The following is a 21,420-nucleotide window of genomic DNA, read 5'->3' on the forward strand; positions in this document are numbered from 1 at the left end:
TTTTCCTAATTCAAACTCATACAAAACGCTGTCTCAGTAGATTATCACCAATTCAAAATGAGGACATAGAGACCTGAATTCACACAGCTGATAAGAGAAGGAGCCAGGGTTGGAATGCAGCTTTGCTGGTTGGCAGAGATTTTCTCTCCCTGCAGGATGCAAGGAGATGGCACTATGACCCTCTTGAATCTATTCTCACTGAAAAAGAAAGCGCTCGGTAGCTGCTCATATTTATGGCATGTGTGTATTTGTCAGGCAAGGTGCTCAAAGCTTGATTTCTATTTTCTCATGGACATCACAGCTACCGTTTGGGACATTAATCGTGCCCAAACTCAGAGAGGTAAGAACATGCCCAAGGTCTGCCAACCAGTAGAGGACATGAAACTGGAAGCCAGATCTTTGGGACCCAGGAGCCATGGTCTCAGCCCCTGTGCTATGCTCCTGTCAGAACATATTGCTCTCCTGATGCACTTCTAGTTGGCTCACTAGCAAGAAAAAAATAAATAACATTCCTGTGCCTTTTCCCTCCTTCTCTAGTCCTGGGATGTGGACATGAGGCCAGCACATTGACGTCAATGGCAGCCACATGATGACGCCCTGTGCTGGGGTACTTTCAGATAATCAGTGCTGGCCTCTGATCTGAAATTACTGCGATCGGAGGGCGTCAAAACCGCTGTGCTAAGAAGGTTTCCATCATAGGATTGAGTGTTTTTAATCCAATGAAAACATCTAATGACAGAGACCTCAGAATGCTCTCTGGAAAGAACTCTAAGACAGCAGAGGAGACAAAAACCATTTTTGTCCCAATAAAGGCTCAATTTTCTTGTTACTATAGAAAAAACAGTGGCACGAAACACATACAGAGGAAAGTGGGTTTCTAGACCGACATAGCATACCCCAGTTTAAAAACATGGCTTGGAGTCAAATTGTTTGGGCTATCATTCTTACTGGTTGAGTAACACTAGATATGTCTGTTTTATTAGAGTTGGCAACAAATACAGAAAACCACATGTAACCGTGAGCTAAATAAGACAAGTTCGCTACTGTCTTATGTAAAATAATTCTACAGAGGCTAACACGACATCCCACAGGCAACAGAATCCAGTCTCATTTTACCTTTTGTACCATCTTCCTAGGACATGGTTTCCATTCTCAAAGCCACCACAGGGAACAGAGTAGCTTCCTGAATTCTAAGCCTCATGTCCTCATTCCAGGCAGCGAGAGGAAATAGGTGGGAGGAGGGCAAAGGGCCCTCTTCCCAATTGACTTGGTTCCCGACTCATCCCAGAAACCAAACCTAGCACATGTTCTGGCTCGCTGGATGGTACTTCATCACATGCCACATCCAGCTGTGATGGAGGCTGGGAAATGCAGGTTTCACGTGGACACATTGCCACTGTGGTAGCCAGGGTCTGTTACTAAAGGAGAGCAGAATGGATACTAGGGAGGAGGTCTCTTCTCCTGAAAAACTCTTTTCTAACTTCTTTAAGCTTCAACCTCCTTGTTGGAAACATGGAGATGACCATTGCATCTAACTCCTAGGATGCCAGTGGTGAGTCAATGAAATAATGCATAGGACTTGCGTAGGGCCCAGCACCGCTCCCACTCATGAAGTGGCCACTGTTAGCTTCAGCGCGTGCTGACGGACCATCCTCACAGGAGTAGGGTCCCCATCACTCACCCCAGAGCCCACACAGAGACGTTGACCAGTGCGTACACTCGGCAGTACCTCTCCTCCAGACTTTAGATTCGGGCTGCATAACCCACTCTTCATGTTCTCCATCCAGGGCAGTGTTTCTTAACCTTGGCACTACTGCCATTTTCAGCCAAATAATCCTTGTGGCGGGGCTGTCCTGAGTATTGTAGGATGTTTAGCAGCATCCCTGGCCTCCACCCACTAGATGCCAGTTACACCCTCCCCGCCCCCCGTGTGGCCACCAAAAGTGTCTGGGGAGGGGAGCAACCATCCACACAGCTGAACCCAGCTCTACGATGTCTGAACCCTGTGTCTCTCTGACAGCAGCAGCAGGGGTCTATTCGGTTATCTGTTTTAGTTGCATGGGTCAGCATTTTAAGTTGAACTATCTCAAACGTACTTTCCCCATGAAGTGGAAATCCACCCAGCCGTTTTTGCCTGATACATCACACACAGAAAGAACTCGATTACCTTAATCTCACATGTCTAGATTCCTTTCAAGTCATCACCTCCAACCCTGGCTTGTGACTTGGGTGTGAGCCAACGAGAATAGAACCTCCTCAGCAAGAGAGAGGGTGAAACTGCAGAAGTGAGAAAAGCCCAGGCCCAGATGGCAAGCAGCTCAGTGCGTCTGGCCTTGATGGTCAGGGGACATGACTGTGAGGTCCTCCTTCATTCTGACCAGGGGTCTTTCCTAAGGACATAGAGGCCAACTAGAGAAATATGAGCCCACCCAGCCCGCCCCACAAAGAGGGTATCTGCGTGAGCAGCCCCTTAGTAAGCACAGAGCTAGCAGATGATAACTGTGATAGCGCTGGCTAGGTGATTAGAGCATCATCCTGAAATGCTAAGGTTGTGGGTTTGATCCCTGATTAAGGCACAAACGAGAGGTAACCGGTGAATGCATAAATAAGTAGATTACAGTGATTCTCAACCTTCTGGCCCTTTAAATACAGTTCCTCATGTTGTGACCCAACCACAAAATTATTTTCGTTGCTACTTCATAACTGTAATGTTGCTACTGTTATGAATTGTAATGTAAGTATCTGATATGCAGGATGGTCTTAGGCGACCCCTGTGAAAGGGTCGTTCGACTCCCAAAGGGGTTGCGACCCACAGGTTGAGAACCACTGAAGTAAAACAACAGACTGACGTTTCTCTCTCTCCCTTCCTGTCTCTCTTTAAAATCAATAAATAATTTTTAAAAAACCTGTCATAAATACTCTAAACCAGTGGTTCTCAACCTGTGGGTCGCGACCCCTTTGGGAGTCGAACGACCCTTTCAACAGGGGTCGCCTAAGACCATCGGAAAACACATATATAATTACATATTGTTTTTGTGATTAATCATTATGCTTTAATTAGGTTCAACTTATAACCATGAAATTGGGGGTCACCACAACATGAGGATCTGTATTAAAGGGTCGCGGCATTCGGAAGGTTGAGAACCACTGCAAAAGTAGAAAACCAGAGCAAGAAGAAAGCATTGAAAATTCCCCAAATCTAACTTTTGAGAAATCTTTGAAAACAGCCAGTCTTCTAAATAATAAAATAGGTTTGGGAAAGATGCTTGGTTTATTAAAAATTCAGTCATAATTAAAGCAAGAAAGCCGTAAATCTATTAATGTTTTTCTTTGATATATTGGAAAATTCAATTCATGACCTATATTTTATAACACATATACTTGAAAGTAAGTTTATATGCCCTCTTCCCACTAAACTTAGAAATCTGAGTCTCTTCCATGTACTTAAGAAGTGGGGTGGTTCCATACATAAGTCACCCAGGGTGTCTTCTGTACACTGTGGACAGATGGTGGTAGAGCGGTTCAAAGGTAGCTGTGCAGACAAGTGGGGGCAGCCGCTCTGGGCGCTCCTTCAGAAGGGAAGGCATGTAAAGCATGGTGATGCTGCAGTGAAAGCTGGTTTATCAGCTGTTTGTTATAAAGCTTTTCTGACTGACATGTGAAGACTGTCCTGATTGACAGCCTACATGCCTAGGAGGAGAATCTGGCTCTATTTGAGAAGGCCACTGCCAGTAACTATGGGCCACATGGCGGTACCCGACCAGCTAGGCTGGGGTAAAATGACTAAGGACAGCCACTGGTATTTTTCTCCCTCCCTCCTGCCCTCTCTCTCCTTCATCTACCCATACACATACATATACTTACACCCCCACACAATGCACATACACATACACACATTGCATATAAGGACATGCTGTCTAGACTTAGGTGGCAGATTTGGGTTCATTTTAACATTTTCATGGGTGGAGTGGCTGAAGGACAGAGGGCATCAGAGATGGAGAGGAAATGAAAGGGCCCAAGAGTTAGTCTGAATCTGAATTCCAGTTTTGTCACCTACCAGCTGTGTGATCTTGGGAAAGTAACCTAAGCTCCCTAAGTAGGAGCATGGTCAAATCTGATTTTACTGTTAAAACCACCCCAGGGCTTCCTACTAATTTTAAAGTAAAATAAAAACTTATGGAGCTCTAATATAGGATCTGCCTACTTCTTCAGAGGGTCAGGTAAAGAATGCTTATGTATTTAAAAATACTTTACATATTTAAATTTATAGATATACAAGTAGTATATATTTTGGCTTTGTGAAATATACAGTCTATGTCCCAACTCTAACATTGTGGGAAAACAGCCATAGCCCATGCTTCAATAATAAAAGTGTAATATGCTAATTAGACTAGAGGTCCTTCCAGACAAAGCTGGGGCTATGAGGAAGCCTGGGTCCTGGGTGCCGGAGGGAAGCCGGTGCCAATAGCCAGGGGAAGGAAAGCCTACTCTCGCATGAATTTCGTGCATCAAGCCTCTAGTGCTTAAAGAAGCAATAATGGGCAATGCTTATAAGGGCATGGCTGTGTCCAGTAAAACTTTATTTTAAGAACACAACAAACAGTGGGGACAGATTTGGCCCGTGGCTGGTAGTTTGCTGACTTCTGTTCAAAATGATCTTGCACTTGTCTGTCTCCTTGAACTCACCCAGCTGTCTTCTTGTTGACCTTCTCCCCTCCCGCTGGCCTCTTCTCTGTCCCTCCATCTGCCATTCCTGCCTCAGACCTTTGCATTTCTTAATCCCTCTGCCTGCATCATCCTTGCTCAGTACCTTTACATTGTGGGCTCTCATTCTCACTGGTCTTAGCTTAAAGGTCATCTCCTTAGAGAAGTCTTCCTTGACCTCATTGTCATTCTATTACATCACCTTGTTCTATTTTATCCAAAGGACTTAAATGCTCCTGTTTATTCATTTCATTGTTTCATTTCTGTTTTGCAGCTGCTCAACTGTCACCTGATTTCCACTTTGGTTGGAAACTCTCATCAAATTTATTCTTTCAAAAGATTGTAGGATGATCACTAAGTTTCTGAAGCTACCAATGCTTCTTTACCTTTCCTCCACTTTAAAGTATTTTAATTAAGTTGCTTAATTAATTTAACTTTAAAGTATTAGATGATACAAATCCTTCTCTCTCCAAAACAAAAAGTGATGGAAGAATGACTTCCAGCTTGAGTCTAAAATATATCCAATAAATTAGTGGGGCAGGGCCACCAAGCATTTATTTTTAAGAGGGAGTCATCTCTATGAGCACAGCAGCCTTATATTTCCAGCCCACCAGGTTACCCACAGTGCCTGGGATGTGGAGATCTGACATGAATGAGTATGAAAATGGATGCCTGGCAGAGGGAAATAGACACACAGGCTAGCCAGGAACAAATACTTCACGATTAGAGAGAAAATGATTCAAGAAACAATGTGGTATCTGTCTCTTGAATTGATCTCCAACCTCATGGACTCATGTGTGAATTTAGGTGGAGAGAGGGCTCTGAATAAAAATGAGAAGAGCTGTTTCAAAGTTACTCACATTAAAGAGGAGACAGACAGTTTTACTGGTTAGGTATTCTTTAAACAGAATAAAGGGGCCCAGGCATCCTCCTGTCTCACTAAGCCCTACGGTATCTTGAAGACTCTAGTGCAGGGGTCCTCAAACTACGGCCCGCGAGCCACATGCAAATACAAATATTGTATTTGTTGCCATTTTGTCTTTTTACTTCAAAATAAGATATGTGCAGTGTGCATAGGAATTTGTTAATTGTTTTTTTTTTAAAACTATAGTCCGGCCCTCCAACGATCTGAGGGACAGTGAACTGGCCCCGTTTAAAAAGTTTGAGGATCCCTACTCTAGTGAATCAGCAGCAATGGGAATAGTAATGTATGCAATGGTGTCGTCGGAGAGGGGCTAGGACATAAAGGAGGGAAACACCTACTGGCTATGACAAGGTCTTGACTGGCTTGGTTTGGAGCTCCTAACACATTACCTTGGGTCCCCAGACTTGGTTAGGAGCAACTTAGTGGAGATTCAGTTTCTTGAGCAAAGTTCAGATAACTCAGCACTTTTGATATACTTTATTTCTGAAATGTTCCCTTTGGGAAGGTGTCTTTGGTTGGATTACACAGCACTTTCATGGATTTTGTTTTAACTACACTGGAGTGATTTGTAGCATAGTTCAAGTGCTGCCTAATCCGCTCCGAATGGTACTGCCTCATGTTCCTGGCAAAGCCCCTTAGCTAAGACCCCAACGCAGCGTCAACAACTTTTGTCCTCTTCCTTGACCACAAAATGCAGGGAGGATTCTAGAGCAAGGCAGTTTACAGCTCACAGATACAGTTAGTGAAATGACCACAAAAACTTGGAGATACTGAATATAATTTAAAAAAATGTCCAGGTTGAGATGTAAAATGAAGGACTATTGTATCTTCATGTACAAGCTTAGCCAAGAGAAAATATAATCCAATGATTAGAAGCATCCCCCTCAAATGCATCAAAATGTAACAAACATATCCCCATTTGTTTGTACTTATGCTAAAGAAATTGTCACACAGTCGGGAGAGATGTATCTTCCCGTGTAGAATTGATTATAAGTACAGAAGAGTGAGAACAACTAAAAGCAATAGGCTAATTAGATGAAGGTAGATCCAGGCACTAGCTGTTTAAAACAAGGATGTGGCTTGATATGATTTACTGATTTACAGAATGTCCATTGGACCCCGCAGAGTGAAGAAAGTGAGTCTCAGGAAAGAAAGCTGAGTCCCATTTCTGGAAAATTGTGCACGTGCGTCTCTGTATGTAGCACACAGAGGGAGCCCTGGAACTCTGCTCACCACGAGGGCAGTGATGGATTTCTCTGGATAGTGAGACTTGAGGGCAATTGCCCTTCTTCATTTAAACGAAGCTGGCAAAAAGCTGAATGGCTTTGCTTTTAAAATAAATATATCTGCTTAAGAAAACAATCAGTGAACCAACCAACCAACCAAACAGAAACCCAAAATAGACACATGTCCAATATTCCAAAAGCCCCTGGGATTAGCCAGGATACTTGAGAATGGGAGAAACTACAAAGTGAAAGTCCAAAAATACAATGAAGGAAAACTGGACAGCTAGTGGACTGAAAAGCTACATGGCCGTTACTGCAACAAGTAAACAGGTGACCAGAAAAGGGAGTTTACTTCCAGGTTATACCAACGCGCAGAACATCTATACCGAGTGAGGTCTCAAATGGTAAGCATCAAGTATCACGACGATCTCTATGTATGGAGACCAAGCCATTTTGGAAAATAGCCACTGCCGAGCACAGGTGAGCTCTCAGGACAGCCATTTGTCCAGAGGTCGCTTGGTCGGCTGTTCTTTCTCATGTCTAGCCAGGTAGGACCTCTTTAAAAATCAAAGTAACTGAGTCTTGAAGAATGAAGGCTCAGGTGGACCCAAGGGGGGAAAAAGTCAACACCCCTCCCCCACTCTCCTCACAGCACCCTGTCCTGCGTGGGTGTCTGATTGCACCCACCACATTGCAATGCTTACTTATTGGCTGCAGTCTCCCTACTGGGCTCTGCGTGCCAGAGGGAATGGGCAGCATCTGGCAGGTGCACAGCTGCGCCCTCGGAGCTGAGAGTAGTGCTGGCACAGAATAGATGCCCAAAAGCATTTTGGATGGGGGCATAGAGGGAGCATGAGAGGAAGCAAGGCCAGGCAAGAGTCCTTGTGCTCTCGGGAGGGAGTTAGAGGATGAGGCTTTAGCTGCTCATCTCTGGTCCAGTTCAGCAGCCTCAAGAAAAGGGGATCTCTTATGAGTCAGGACATGCACCTCTAGGCCCTGACCCATATTTAAAGAGAAATTCCTCTTTCTCAGTCATGCAGCTTGGGGACTAACATATTCCTCCCACTACCTCCTTTCCCTGAGATCCCTCAAAGCCACCCCACCTATCCAAGTGTTGGGTGCCATGCTCCCAGCTGTCCCAGCTGACATCTAGGGTGGCTGCAAGCATGGAGGGAAGAGCATAGCTGAGGCCTGCCCAACAGCCAGCTCCTGTGCCTTGTTGGGAGGCTGCCCCTGAGCTGCTGGCACCGTTTTCCCATGCCCACAGCTGGATGAAAGTGCCAGGGGCTAAGTCCCTCCGGGGACAGCTCTGATGGGCGTGGGGATGGATATCTCAGCTCCCTGGCCTCTGGGCTGGGATAACGCTGCTGTGTGTGTTTTATGTCATTTCCTAGAGCCCCCTGTCCATCCAGGGATCAAGCTCACAACTGCCCACTACGGTAGCTGGCTCACTGGCATCTTGAAGTGGCTGGCTCCCCTTTCTTGTAGCTCCCCTCACCGGGTATCCTCCACCTCAGGCAAACCACACGCCTTGACCCTCACACCAGGGTCTGCTTCCGGAGGAAGCCCTGTGCACTTTCCTCATGGTTAGCCCTTTCAGAGTGTCCAGAGGACTGCAAGTGGCAAAACACTGGGAAATGGGTGCCAGCCAGCACTGTGGGGCCCTGGCATGTATGCCCTCCAGGAACTTCAAGTTGCCCATCCCTCTATCCCTAACGCCCACCGTCTTGGCATGCTTCCGGCATTCAGAAAACACTAGGTTCACACGGAGCCCCGGCTGGTCCCAGGGAGCAGCCAGGGCCTGGGCTTAGGTCCCATCCATCAATGCCTGTGACTCCACCAAAGGAACAGCTCATAATGTGCAAAGTTCAAAGACCATTACTGTCTGTTACTCTCCCTTCATCTAGTAATGATTTCCCAGAACACTACCCTGGAGTTTAGTGCTGAGGGCTGGAAATGGTCTCCTGTCTGCACAAACAGATAAATATAGGTGACCTTCCCACGTGATGGATTGGGCAGATGGCGTCCGGGTACACGGGAACATGAAAATGATACTTGGCTTGTTGGGAGATGAATGTTCCTTCACACAAACTATATGTCCCTTTGCCTTCCCTTCCCTAGGGGGTTCGCTGCCAGAATAATAATTGCAGTATTAACAATACATTGGCATTTCCTGAACATTTATTATGTCCTAAGCACTGAGTGAAGCACATTGCCCCATTTACTCCTTGCATATCATTCTCTAGGGTGGCATGATTATACACCCACTCCATCTATAGGCAAGGCAACTGAGGCTTCTAGAGGGTTCAGTAACCTTCCCAAGGGCTCACCTTGTTAAAGAGGCGAGTGGAGCATTAAACCCAACTCTAGGCCACAATGCTTGGCACCGGACTGGCCACATCATTTGTGGGGCTCAGTGCAAAATGAAATTGCAGGACCCCCTGTTCAGCAGCTATTAACAATTTTAAGATGGTGATGGCAGAGCCTAACAGCAACCCTGGGGCCCTCTGAGCGTGATCCTCTGGGAGGCGGTGAAGGCCGCGCCCCTGGTTATGTGGAGGCGGAAGAGAGTGATGTGAATGAGGACGAGGACCCCGTTGGGGAATGCTGTTTATCCCCAGAGACAGAGCAATAGCTCACATAGATTAAATGCTAGTCAGTGAGCCTGGATACTTGGTCAGAGAGCTGGTCACTTTCTGTCAGAAGCTAAATCAGTTCATCGGATTAGAACCCCGCAAATACTTTCCCTCAGCTGGGCCTGCAAAGAGTCCATCCCAAAGAATGTGAGGGAAGGTGGCCGGCTCCAACATGGTACATGGGAAAGGGCCTGTGTCTTGAAGCCAGAGACATGAAAACAGATTCTAGCTCATCTCCCAGCTTGTGATTTGGGGGAAGTTCCTGGACCTCTTTGAGATTCCGTTTTCTTATTTGTATGATGGGAGAGTTACCACCTCTCAGGGTAGGACCTGGTATCATGGAGGCAGTGATACAGTGTATATAAAGGTCTCAGAATACAGTAAGCGCTCATCATAGTTTAGCGGCTGTTTTCACCGCGAAGACTTGGGGACAGTTGAAAGAGCACATGATGTGAAGGTGGGAGATACAGTTGAGCCCTGAACACTGCCTCCCATCTTTTATGGTGTCAACTGGGCAAAGTCACTGAACTCTTTCCAGGGTCAGCATTCTCTTCCGTAAAGTGGACCCAAAATAATGTCCACAACACATAGGATTCTGAGAGCCGCACATGAGTGAGAGATTATGAAACTGGGAGAGGCGATCATTTCTATAGCCGGTCTGTGTTTGTTGTTATAACTTATAAATGGTTAAGGTTGGGGAGGGGGCTTAAGAGAGGGTCACCATCACCCTCCCCAGATTCCCACTGTCCCCATGGAAGCTTCGGGGCCTCCTTGCCTGAGCTCTCCCACAGGCACTAAGTGATCTAAGTGATTTCTTCTCTAAAAGTTTTCCACATTTCCACATTCTTAACCCAAACTTTGACGCTATTCCAATGCCTGCTTTACAGTCGAACCCAGAGGGCACTGAAAAGACAACAATAAATCAGGCCAAATTCCACATAGCTGGTAGAAGCTCCTCCATACTGATCTCCAAGGCTTTCTGTATTTTATAGGACATTTCCAATTATAAATTGAAGTTTGAGATAGTTTATGTTATGCTGGAGATGCGTCCACCCTAACCAAATTGCTTTGTGCTTTAAGAAATTCAATATACATAAAGGATTCAATTTTCTTTGAAAATATGATGTGTATATAAAAACATTAAAATTTGAAATTCTTTCTGAAACTTTAAGGAAGGGCACAGTGGGAGGTAAATTGAACATTGTCTAATCGTATATACATATAATATACAGAGATATGCACCTGCTCACAGCTGCCTGAAATATCACCATTGTCATTTACATTTAGAACACTTTTCCAGCCCATCTTGAATTCCAGTCACTCATATGCAATGCCCGGGTACCACAGATGGAAAAGGAGAATCATTTTTCTGCTCTGCTCCATCTCCAGTCTCTTTAATAGCTTTCCTCATTGGTTCTCCTAACTTGTTCTGAACACCAGCTTGTTTAAGATTTCTGTAAACATCAAACTCAAATTCCAGGGTCTCTCTCACCAAAAGCCATCTCTCCATCACAGCAGCCTCCTGAGAGGTGCCACAGGAAGTTCCGCCCGAAGTGATCTGACCCACCTCCACCCGCTACTCTCTGATTTTCCGGTGCTGTTTTCACCCCTCTGTCGCCACCCTCGCCCCCAAATGCCCTCCAGCACACACAGGGAATTCCCTCTCCTTTTTACAGAATGCATTCAAGTTCCAGAAGAGAGAGGGTCACTCCTGCCCCTGGGCATCTGATGCAGTGCATAGAGATCCAGCTCCTTGAAGTTGAAGGGAGGTTTTAGGCACCTTCCTTACAGTTATTCACCTGCTAGTCTAGGCAGGTTACCATGACAACACTTCTAGCACCTCATTATTGATACATCCCATCAATTCAGGCGGAGGGTGGGAGGGCAGGTAACCAGTCGAACAAGCTATCCAATGTTCATCTCCCATCTGGCCACTGAGTGACTCTTTTACTTACTTGTTTTGCCATAATCTGGACACAGCCTCAGTGATAGTCTTAATATGGCACTTTTTCACTTAAATGCGTTTTAAAGCTTAAAATCAAAGTACAGCCTTACACTAGGGATGTTTCTTCTTTGCTCTCCAGTTTCTCAAGCATTATTCTTAGGACTAATTTCTGCTGCTGGTCACAGAATGCTTTAATTAGTATCTATTGGGCCAGAAAGGGAGCTCTAATTGTAAAACCTTCCCTGACAGAAAGGTTAAATGTGGGGAAAAGATAAAAGGAGCTCTGTAATAACTCTGAGTCATTTTCATAACAGTAGGTACAAGTATTTCCAGGGAGGAAAATAAAATGTCTTGCCTTTGGCCCTTTGACTGAGGACAAAAGTTTCTCCATGCACATCTAAGGAAAGGGGAGAAAAAAGGCCTACCCATTTTTCCAAAATGGTTCTGATTAAAATGCAGCTATGAAAAGAAGTAACTGAGGAGCCTGCAGTGGGGACTTTAATGTCCTTCACAGCCCCACTGCTTCACAAAGTCCAGCCTGGGGCCTCACAAGGGTGAGCTAGATATTTACATTGTGTCCCACGGTAGCCATGCGTTAAAGATTTAGATGTCGGTCACCCTTGAAAGATCACCTTTAGGGACAAGGGGAGATATTTCCATAGTTTGCAACACCCCAGTCATGTTCTGAGTTGCATCTTTCCAGCTCTTGCTTTTACCCAGGGAAATAATATGTCAATGATGATGCATACCAACAACAAGTTGGAGTGGCAATACATAGCGTCTCTAGTCCCCAAAGATCAGAGTATGCCACTTCCCAAGCCATTATGCTAATGATAAGCCAACTTAACATACCTGTAGGCGATCCTTCCATGACATGGCCAACATAGGGGCCCTCTCGAAAGCTTGGTCTATTGTCGTTCTGATCAATCACAATGACTTCCAGAGGGACTGGCCCCTCAAGAGTTCTGCCGTTAACATCAATGGTCTCCACAAACAGCTATTGGAGCAAAGAGATGGAGAAAGAGGGATTAATTCATTATGGAAATTGAAACCAGGTTCTCTGGAGAAGGTTGGTTATATCAGCAATTGTATGAGCCCTCAGCAATATTGTGGTCTCAATGGATAGACAGTGGGACTAGAATAGAAACTAAACATTAGAGAATAAAAGACAAAGATCAATTCATGGGAGGTCCCCCTTGGGAAATTTACAATTAATTTATCAAATCTGCAAAGGAAGTCCAAAAAAAAAAAAAAAAGAAGAAGAAGAAAGAAAAAACAAAGAAAACACTCGTAATCAGCCATAGCTGAGAAAATGTGCTTACATTGTTTCTGTTTTTCCAACATCATTATGCTTAAATGGAATGTTATGCTAATAAAAATAATTGACTAAGCAGTTATGAACAGAGTACATTATAAAATAACTGAAAGTGTTTATAGTAATGTTTGGGAGAAATTCAGGGCAGTAAGTATGTATAGAGAGCCTTCCTGGTGCAAGGAAGCCATTTGCTGGGTCCTGAATGAGACCTCAGGATTCCTGCCCACAGGCCCTTATAATCTATGGGGGAATGTCATAATTCCACAAAACATTTCCAATACAGAATTACCTTCAGATCTCAAGGATGAAGAAAATAATAGCATAAAAAACATTAGCTTTATTGTCTTGGAAACAGGAAATTATGTCATGACATTTCCAGTGAATCACAGTAACCGTATGCTCTTATTTTCTGAGCCTACTTCAGCCTGGACTGAACTCGGCAGGGATGGCAGCACTTCTCCGTGGATATCAGTGGTGGTCCCTGCATTGAAGGGGGTTGAGCATCTCAGTCAGAAAAGGGTCTCTACAGTGGGACTCCTCAGGAAGAGGCCTCTGCGGCTGGAATCCCAGCATAACATTAAAAACACTCATTATTAGGAATAATAATCAATATTATCCAGGGCTTACCCAGGCTCTCTACTATATTAACTCCCTTGATCCTCACAGTAATCCTAGGACCCTTTTGTGAGGAGGGAACAAAAGCAAACAGAGATTATACGGTGGAGTCTAGATTGGACCCCATGAAATCAGGCTCCAGAGATTACATTTTTAACATACATAATGTTTCTAAGTCACTTAATGCCTGTCATATAAAATATCTCAAGAATATTATAAGGCTCTGGCCAGGTAGCTCAGTTGGCTGGAGTGCCGTCCCAATATACCAAGGTTGTGGGTCTGATCCCTAGTCAGGGCACATACAAGAAGTAAGCAATGAATGCATAAATGAGTGGAACAACAAATTATTCTCTCTCTCTCTTTCTCCCCCCCCCCATCAATAAATTTAAAAAGAAATATTCAATTAGCTCCTGCTATTGTTGCTACTGTTATTGTTATCAACACCAATGTAAAAACTAGCCCAGCCCTGGCTGGTGTGGCTCAGTTGGTTGGAGTATCGTCCAGTACACCAAAAGGTTGTGGGTTTGATCTCCAGTCAGGGCACCTACAGGAGGCAACTGATGGATCTCTCTCTCTCTCTCTCTCTCTCTCTCTCTCTCTCTCTCTCTCTCTTTCTCTCTCTCTCTCTCATCAATTAAGGAAAAAAAGACTAGCCCAAATTAGGAAAATAAGAGAGAAACACCTTTGTTACAAACCAGCACAGTACCCCACGTAATGGTGCTGTAATTGGTATCATTCTTTTGGAAAGCAGCATGAGGAAATCCAACAAAAAGCTTTGAAAATGCATACGTTTTGTTCCATTTGTATACCACTCCTGGTTCTATTTGAGTTAGGTTGTGCTACGTATATGAAAATATTCACTGTAGTGTCATTTCTAGTAATGAAATAACACTGGCATCCACTAAATGTCCAGTGAAAGGGGACTAGTTGAATGAATGTTTATGTAACAACATGCTAGAATACAGCCATTAGAGAAAATGATTACTAAACCTTGTTGATCTACTAAGAATATTGTGTGAAAATAAGCTAAATAGCATGTGTAACATATACATATGGACAGAATTTGAACTTAGTAAGCAAAAGTAAAACCAGGTATGCTTGAGTAGAGAGATATAGTTTTTATTTTTTTTTCTTTAACAATCTTTTCACTAGCAAATTAAAACACACACCCACACTTTGATTTCTGCAGCAAAGAAAATAACGCACGTATACTTTAATTAAAGGGGCAGAGCCTTTAACATCTGCATAAATAGAAAATCTTAAATAGAGTTCACTTTTATACTTTTACTAGGGGCCCAGTGCACGAATTTGTGTGCCTTGAAAGGAACCATGGGCCATGAGGCTGCAGAGGGCACAGGGGCAGGTCTTGGCCCATCCTCCCCCCCCTGCCCAGCCCCTCCCATGGCAGCATCTGGTCCCCAGTCTGCCAGCAGCCCAGCTCCCACCACTGCCACTCCCACATGCTGACAGCGGCAGTCCTTGCTCGCACCAGCTGACAGCACGGAGAAATTGGGGCTGGTGTCCTCAGCAGGTGTGAGTGGGGCCGTCACTGGCAGCACGTGTGAGTGGTGGCTTTCAGCCCTGAACGCCCCTCAGGAGCAGGAGGAGGTGGAGAAGCTCTGAGGGGCGATCGGGGCTGGCAGCTGCTGCTTGCACCCGCTAACAGCACCGAGCGACCAGGGCCGGGGCCAGGCACCAGCAGTGGGTGTGAGCAGCAGCTCCGGCAGCAGGTGTGAGCTACTGGGGGAGACCATGGCACATGGGAGCAAAGAATTTTCAGTAACCACCGGAGGCTTGCCCTGATGACAGTGACTGGCACCCTGCCTTGGTCTGATGCCCCCACTTACCTGCTCCACCCTCCCACCATGGCCGATGCCTGCCATGTTCTGTGCTCTGCCACCTGCTGCCAATGCCCGCCATGTTTTGCACATGTTCCCTAGTGGTCAGTGCACATTATAGTGACCAGTTGTTTGGTTGTTCTGCTGCTCAGTCTATTTGCATATTAGCCTTTTATTATATAGGATGCTGCTTTTAAAATCTACTATGAGAATACTGCTAAAGAAAGAAAATTAAAACAAAGCCTTGGGGGAAATTCATCAATAATGAAGGTCTGGCCTTTTGTCCTACCAAAATAGCCAGAGTTGACTTTAACTTAACCAAAAACCTATGTCTAAAGACAACACGTATGTTGGATCTGAATCTTAAGTTTTCTGTTTGTTCACAAACTGGCCCCCGTACATGAAGGGTGTGGAGAGATCTAAGAAAGAGGTAGACCACTCCAGATAGTAGGTAGCAGTTCAATAAGTAAGGGAACCTATATATGAGACTTGTCTTGGAGACCACAAGACAAGTAGATCTCTGTGTCCACCCACCAGGATCTTGAAAGTTTATGTGGAGGCCTTTACTGGGTTCAGTCACATATGCCATCCAGATGATCTCAACAGCACCTTACGGTCTCAAGGCTGTGTCCTTGAAAAAGCTCACACTGTGGGAATGGTGGGCAGAACATACATTCTAAGGACAGGAGAGGGGTGAGGAGCCTGACTGCATGGGTCCAGCTTGTGGGTCAACAGGCGGTCACATCCTCTTAATGACCTACTCAAACTAAACTTCTACTTTCTGCAAGACTCGGGTCGTATAAGAAACACAAGTAGGACAAAGGAACAGAATTCACATTTGCCAAATATGCAAATATACTGGAACTGGGAGGGGCAGACTCCAGATCCATCTCAACATAATGGGAAGACAGACAGATAGACACTAAGGAGATATAATTGATTAGGATGAATGAAAAATGTTGCGCCGAATCTCGTAAAATGAATTATGTAAGTAGACAACCTGATAGGAGTTTATGTCATTCCAGTACCCAGGGTTTGACTCCTGAATTTTTTTAGTGGAAAACAATATTGCTAGATACACTCTGGGTTATTGAGAGAGAGAGAGGGAATATGTATGTGCTGGCAGGGGAAGTACCTATTTTAGATACAATAGTTTGGAAGACTTTCTACAGACTTTCAGGCCCTGCCCAGAATCTACTTATTGCTGAAGGAACATTTTGACTGAGACTTGAAAGACAACAAAACAGAAGGAGCTGGCCACGTGAAAATGCATGGAAAAGAGTTGTAGACAGCAGGTGTAATGGCTTCTAGCTTAGCATTATATTAGGGATGGTCTCGGTACAAGATGAAGTCAAACTGGGGCTCCATTCAATTCCAACGGAGTAGACTAAAGTCAGTTCTGCTATAACATTCTTTGCTGGGTAAACAGAGATGAAGGAGGGAAAATGATATCATGCTTGTTTCTAACAAAGAAAACCATAGTAGACTGAATAAAATATAGAATAGGAAATGCTAGTGCCTTACTAAGTCGTCCATGCATTTTCCAAAGGGCATATATTAAGTGTGGATGAAAATTAAGCAGTCATGAAGAAATTATTAGTAAACATGACCTTATCTACCCAATCACTTACTATAAAGAAATCTGACATTCCAGTGAATTTAAATAACTATTCTCTTATGAAGGTCACATCCACAGTTAACAAATGTGAAATCTTCTGAAATGGGACTCCTAACTTTCAGAGGGTACCTCTAGTATCAGAGGATAAATGTTTAATGATGTGTTCACCTTCCTTTCCTCTACTTAATTGAAATTCCCAAAACACACAAGTCCTTAGTCTAAAAAGACTGGAACAATGTTTGTTTCCTTTGAGTCACAAGATCTATTCTAGGGACTGTGTTTGGGGCTCCAGAAATAAAACAAACCGGAATGCATTCTCATGCCTGTTCTTGATGTTTAAAGTGAGATGCCAATTAGTAGAAACCTACTGTGAGAAAAACAAACAGGCAGCCATTGGCAGAAAGCAATGGAATAACTGCTCACAGGAAATGGAAATCACCCAGTTTCTCACTGACTTTCTGCACCATCTTCTAGGACTGCTATTCTTAATGTGAGTGGTTGATCTTCTTGGGAATAATTAGGGGTGACATATAAAGAGGTCCACTGTGGAACCAGAAAGAGAGAAGATGCTCAATAAATTAGATCTAGAAACAGTTGCCCAAGTTACTTGGACAAGTAATTGCCTAATAACTTATTCCATGGCAAGTAGGCCTGAAAAAGTGATATATTTGACCAACCTCTGTGCTGTGTGTTCTAGGACCGTGCTATTCACAGTGCAGTCTTGGGCCCAGCATCCCTGGCATCCTTGGGGGTTTAGAAATGCAGACTCTCAGGTCCTGCTAGAACCTCCCAAGGCAGCCCTGCATTTTATCCCATCTGCAGGAAATCCAGGTGCACACCATTCTTTGTGTGATGCTGACCTGTGACACAGGAGTTAGAGATAAAAGCCCAAGGGCCTGTAGCGCTTGGGAAGAGCATTCCCAGGTTTAGATGCATGAAAATAACTTCCAAACAGAAGGCAGAGTCGCACCACCTGCTAGAAAGCCACTGCACACTCGGACTCGTGTCAACCGCTGTTTTCTGTGTATCCTTTGAACAGACACACACATGTATAAACACCACACATACAACATACAAACAGATATAAAACTCATACACACACAAATCAATTTTCCCAATCTTCTCATCTTCAATGGTACATAAGAAGCACTTAAAGTGTATTTTGTCTGATCACTTTCTGTAAAGTTGTGAAACAGAAAGTGGGGAGAAGTGGATTGCCTACTAACTGCAAAGTGAAAAGTTGCAGAAAACAAAAGAAAAGAGAGAGGGGTCCTAGAGGTGGGGAACTCACGGGGGGGGGGGAGCACCAGTGTTGGCGGCACCCAGTTGCCTCAGCCGAGGTGTGATTTTTGGATCCCACACTGCATTGTTGTTCTCCCCGACTGAGATGCAATACCCCTGGAGGGGAAAACTAATTAGGTTCTATCATTAGGGGGCTTAGGGGTCTTCTAGGGGACTTACTGGGAATCTAGTTTACACCAGCACTTGGCAAGACTGGTGTTAGTGTCTCCTGCCCAGGCTGTAGAAAACTGAGGCATCATGGGAGAGAGACGCTGATGGTCATGAAGGAGGGAGCACTGCTAGGGGAGAGAGGCACTTTCTGAAAGCCTGAGTACAGGGCTCTGAAGAGCTGTGGAGTGAGCCCTGGACCTGGATTGGGGAGAAAATAGTCTCCCTGATGTCCCGGATCCAGGCTCTGAGTAGGCACCCCCTCTTTGACCTCGGTTTCTGTGTTATGAGTAAGGTCGACCACAGAGACCTCATAGGATCTAGTGTGGACTAAGTCAAGGGCGCGCAAAGGTGTCTGATATAAAGTGGGTTCTGAAGTTTAACACAACTCTTACTGTCCAGATTTCAAAGGGCCAGCTTCTGCCTTTCCTAGAGAGGACAGAACTATTTTACATTTAAAATGATGTCATCAAAGTATTCTTAAATGGCTTCACTGGAGGCATGAATGTCTGAGCGACTAGCAAGTATTATAGGTGCCACTGCATGGTTATCAATCTGCTCTAAACTTTTTCCAGAGGGTGGTCCTTCTCCCGGGACCAAGGCAGAGATGCAGAAGCCATCCTCTTTCTCCACGAAGCCTTCTCCCCTCTCCCCAGCCACTCGGCTACCAAGGCCTGTCTATCACCCAATCTCTCTCCACTACACGGTCTTCTCCATCTCCATCACCGCCTCCTGAGATCAGCTTCTGTGACCTCTCACTGGGCCACTCCAACAGGCAGCCAGTGGTGATCCCTGCACCCGCTCTTGACCGCCACAGCCTCTTCCCCGAAGGGTTTGCGATGGTTAATTCGGTGTGTCAACTTGACTGGCCACGGTGTGCCCAGACTCAACATTATTTCTGCATGTGCCTGTTCCACATGAGATTAGAATTTAAATCAGTGACTCGGTAAAGAGACCCGCCTCCCAGTGTCAGGTGAGCGCCAGACAACCTGCTGAGGGCCTGCGTAGAAGCGACGGGGGAGGAAAGAGGCTCCTGCTCCTTCTCCTCTGCCTGCCCTGGGCCTGAGGTCTCCTGCCCTTGGTGCTCTGCTTCTCAGGCCTCCGGACTCAGACCAGCTGCCCCTCTAGCTCTCCCGGGTCTCCACTTTCAGACGGCAGGTCATGGGCTTCTCAGCCTCCACAACTCAGGCAGGAGTCGACTCCTTATAATAAATCTCTTCATATATATATATATATATATATATATATATATATATATATATATATAATAAATTTTTACACTGATATTTACATTTTATATATTTACATATCTCCTATGGGTTCTGTTTCTCTGGAGAACACAGACTAACACAGGCTTCCAGGGTATCTTTTCAAATTTTAATTTGTCATCACTCTTAGGATAAATAAAACATTCTTTACTTTGACAAGTCTTTTTATAATTTGGCTCCGGGCCACTGCTCCAAACTCTTTCCACGTCATGGTATCCAGGCACACCAACCTTTTTTTCAGTCCCTCCACCTCTCCTTCTCCACACAAGCATTCTCACTTGCAACACTCCTAGAAGCATGAGCATCCTATCTGCTGTCCCCTGGTGATCCCTTGTTCATCCTTCAGATCTCGGCTTATTATTTGTGTGACAATTCAATTACTGTTTGCCTCTCCATCTGGCCCCATGAAGTTAGAGGCACAGTAACTGTTCCTGCCTATTAGCCAATCCCCAGTACTGATGCCCAATGCCTGGCACATCACAGGCACTGGAGTTAATATTCATTGCACAGAGCCCTCTGCTGAAGAGGTAATGCCTCTTTAAGAGAGTGGAGACCAAGTTTTGGCCTCAGCTTCAGCCATCTGTCCTTTCCCTCCAACCCTGGCGTGGGAGAGCTGACAGTCAGGCCCCATCCCACCGACCACAGGCCAGCTGACATCTTGTGCAGTCTCAATTCACGAATGAGAGCCATGGTGGTAAACGTTACCGAAGCACATTAAATTGATTACTTGCTTTTTACAAGAAGGGAACAACATTTATTTGGTGTCTGATACATGTCTGGGCTTTTGATGTATTGCCACATGGGGCTCAAAACAACTTGGAGAAATACCACTACACAGAATCCAGAGAACGTAAGTACCTGGCCCATGGTCCAAGGCTGGCTTGTGATCTGGCTGGACCCAACCTTAGGTCTGACACAAAAATTCAAGCTTTCCCCCATTATGCTCTTATTTGCTAAATACTTTCTCACAGATTTTCATGTCAGTTTTGTTTTCTTTTCTTTACTAACTTGTTATTTACTTAAGAGGCATTACATTGATTGCTATGTGTCACTGTTCCCTCATCAGAAGTAAAAATAGCTATTAATTTAGGCAATGAGGAGCATATTATAAAATTTTCCTAATACACATGAAAATACATATTAAAACACACCATGAGCCACTATGCATCATATAACATGCTGCCACAAATGACCGGTTGGATGTATTACAGTGTCAGCCTGGTTATAATATGTTCCCTTTGGGGATGTTATAGACTTTCTGAAAAGAAAAGATGTTCTTATAAATTTAGCTCTCAAATGAACATGATGAATATGTCAGGGAGGGAACAGTGTATGCTAGTCATTCCTAACCTATTTAAAGCAAAAGTACTTTGCCCTTGACAGTTTTCTCAGTGGTTAGAGTGTTCCCTGTGGACTAAAGTATCATGGCTTCGTTTCCAGTCAAGGGTATGTACCTCTGTTGCAGGATCAATCCTAGGGCCCCAGTTGGGGCATGTGCAGGAGGCAATCACTCATGTCTCACATAGATGTTTCTCTTTGTGTGTCTCTTCTTCTCTCTTCCACTTCCCACTCTCTCTCTCTTAAAAAAAAAAAAGGAAAATTATGCAATCCAAGAATGGAGACATGAAGGCACCACATGAATGTGAGCTAATGGCTTCACTTCAGGAGCCGTGGTCAATGGCACCACGTTCTTAGTGCTGATCTCTGAGTCTTGTGTGTGGGAGGAGAGAGAGGCTTGACTGTGAAGTAGGGAGCAGGCAGATGAAAGATCTCAGGAGCCAGAGAGGAAGCCAAGCTCCAGCATAGCTTCCCTGAAGCCTGAGTGTAGGTCCCCTCGGCCAGCCATCCTTCCCAGCATCCCAGCGCCGAAGCTCCTCTACA

General features: G+C 44.8%; 1 protein-coding gene across 1 annotated transcript in view; it reads right to left on the bottom strand.

Moving 5' to 3' along the window:
- Window positions 1-21,420, bottom strand: part of CDH13 (cadherin 13) — a 1,022,278-nt gene that overhangs the window by 363,176 nt on the left and 637,682 nt on the right. Inside the window, exon 6 of the mRNA XM_059667273.1 lies at window positions 12,289-12,433. Coding sequence (XP_059523256.1) covers window positions 12,289-12,433 — 145 coding nt within the window. The remainder of the gene's footprint in view (window positions 1-12,288; window positions 12,434-21,420) is intronic.

Source organism: Myotis daubentonii, chromosome 15 (genome assembly GCF_963259705.1).
Source record: "Myotis daubentonii chromosome 15, mMyoDau2.1, whole genome shotgun sequence".
NCBI lineage: Eukaryota > Metazoa > Chordata > Mammalia > Chiroptera > Vespertilionidae > Myotis > Myotis daubentonii.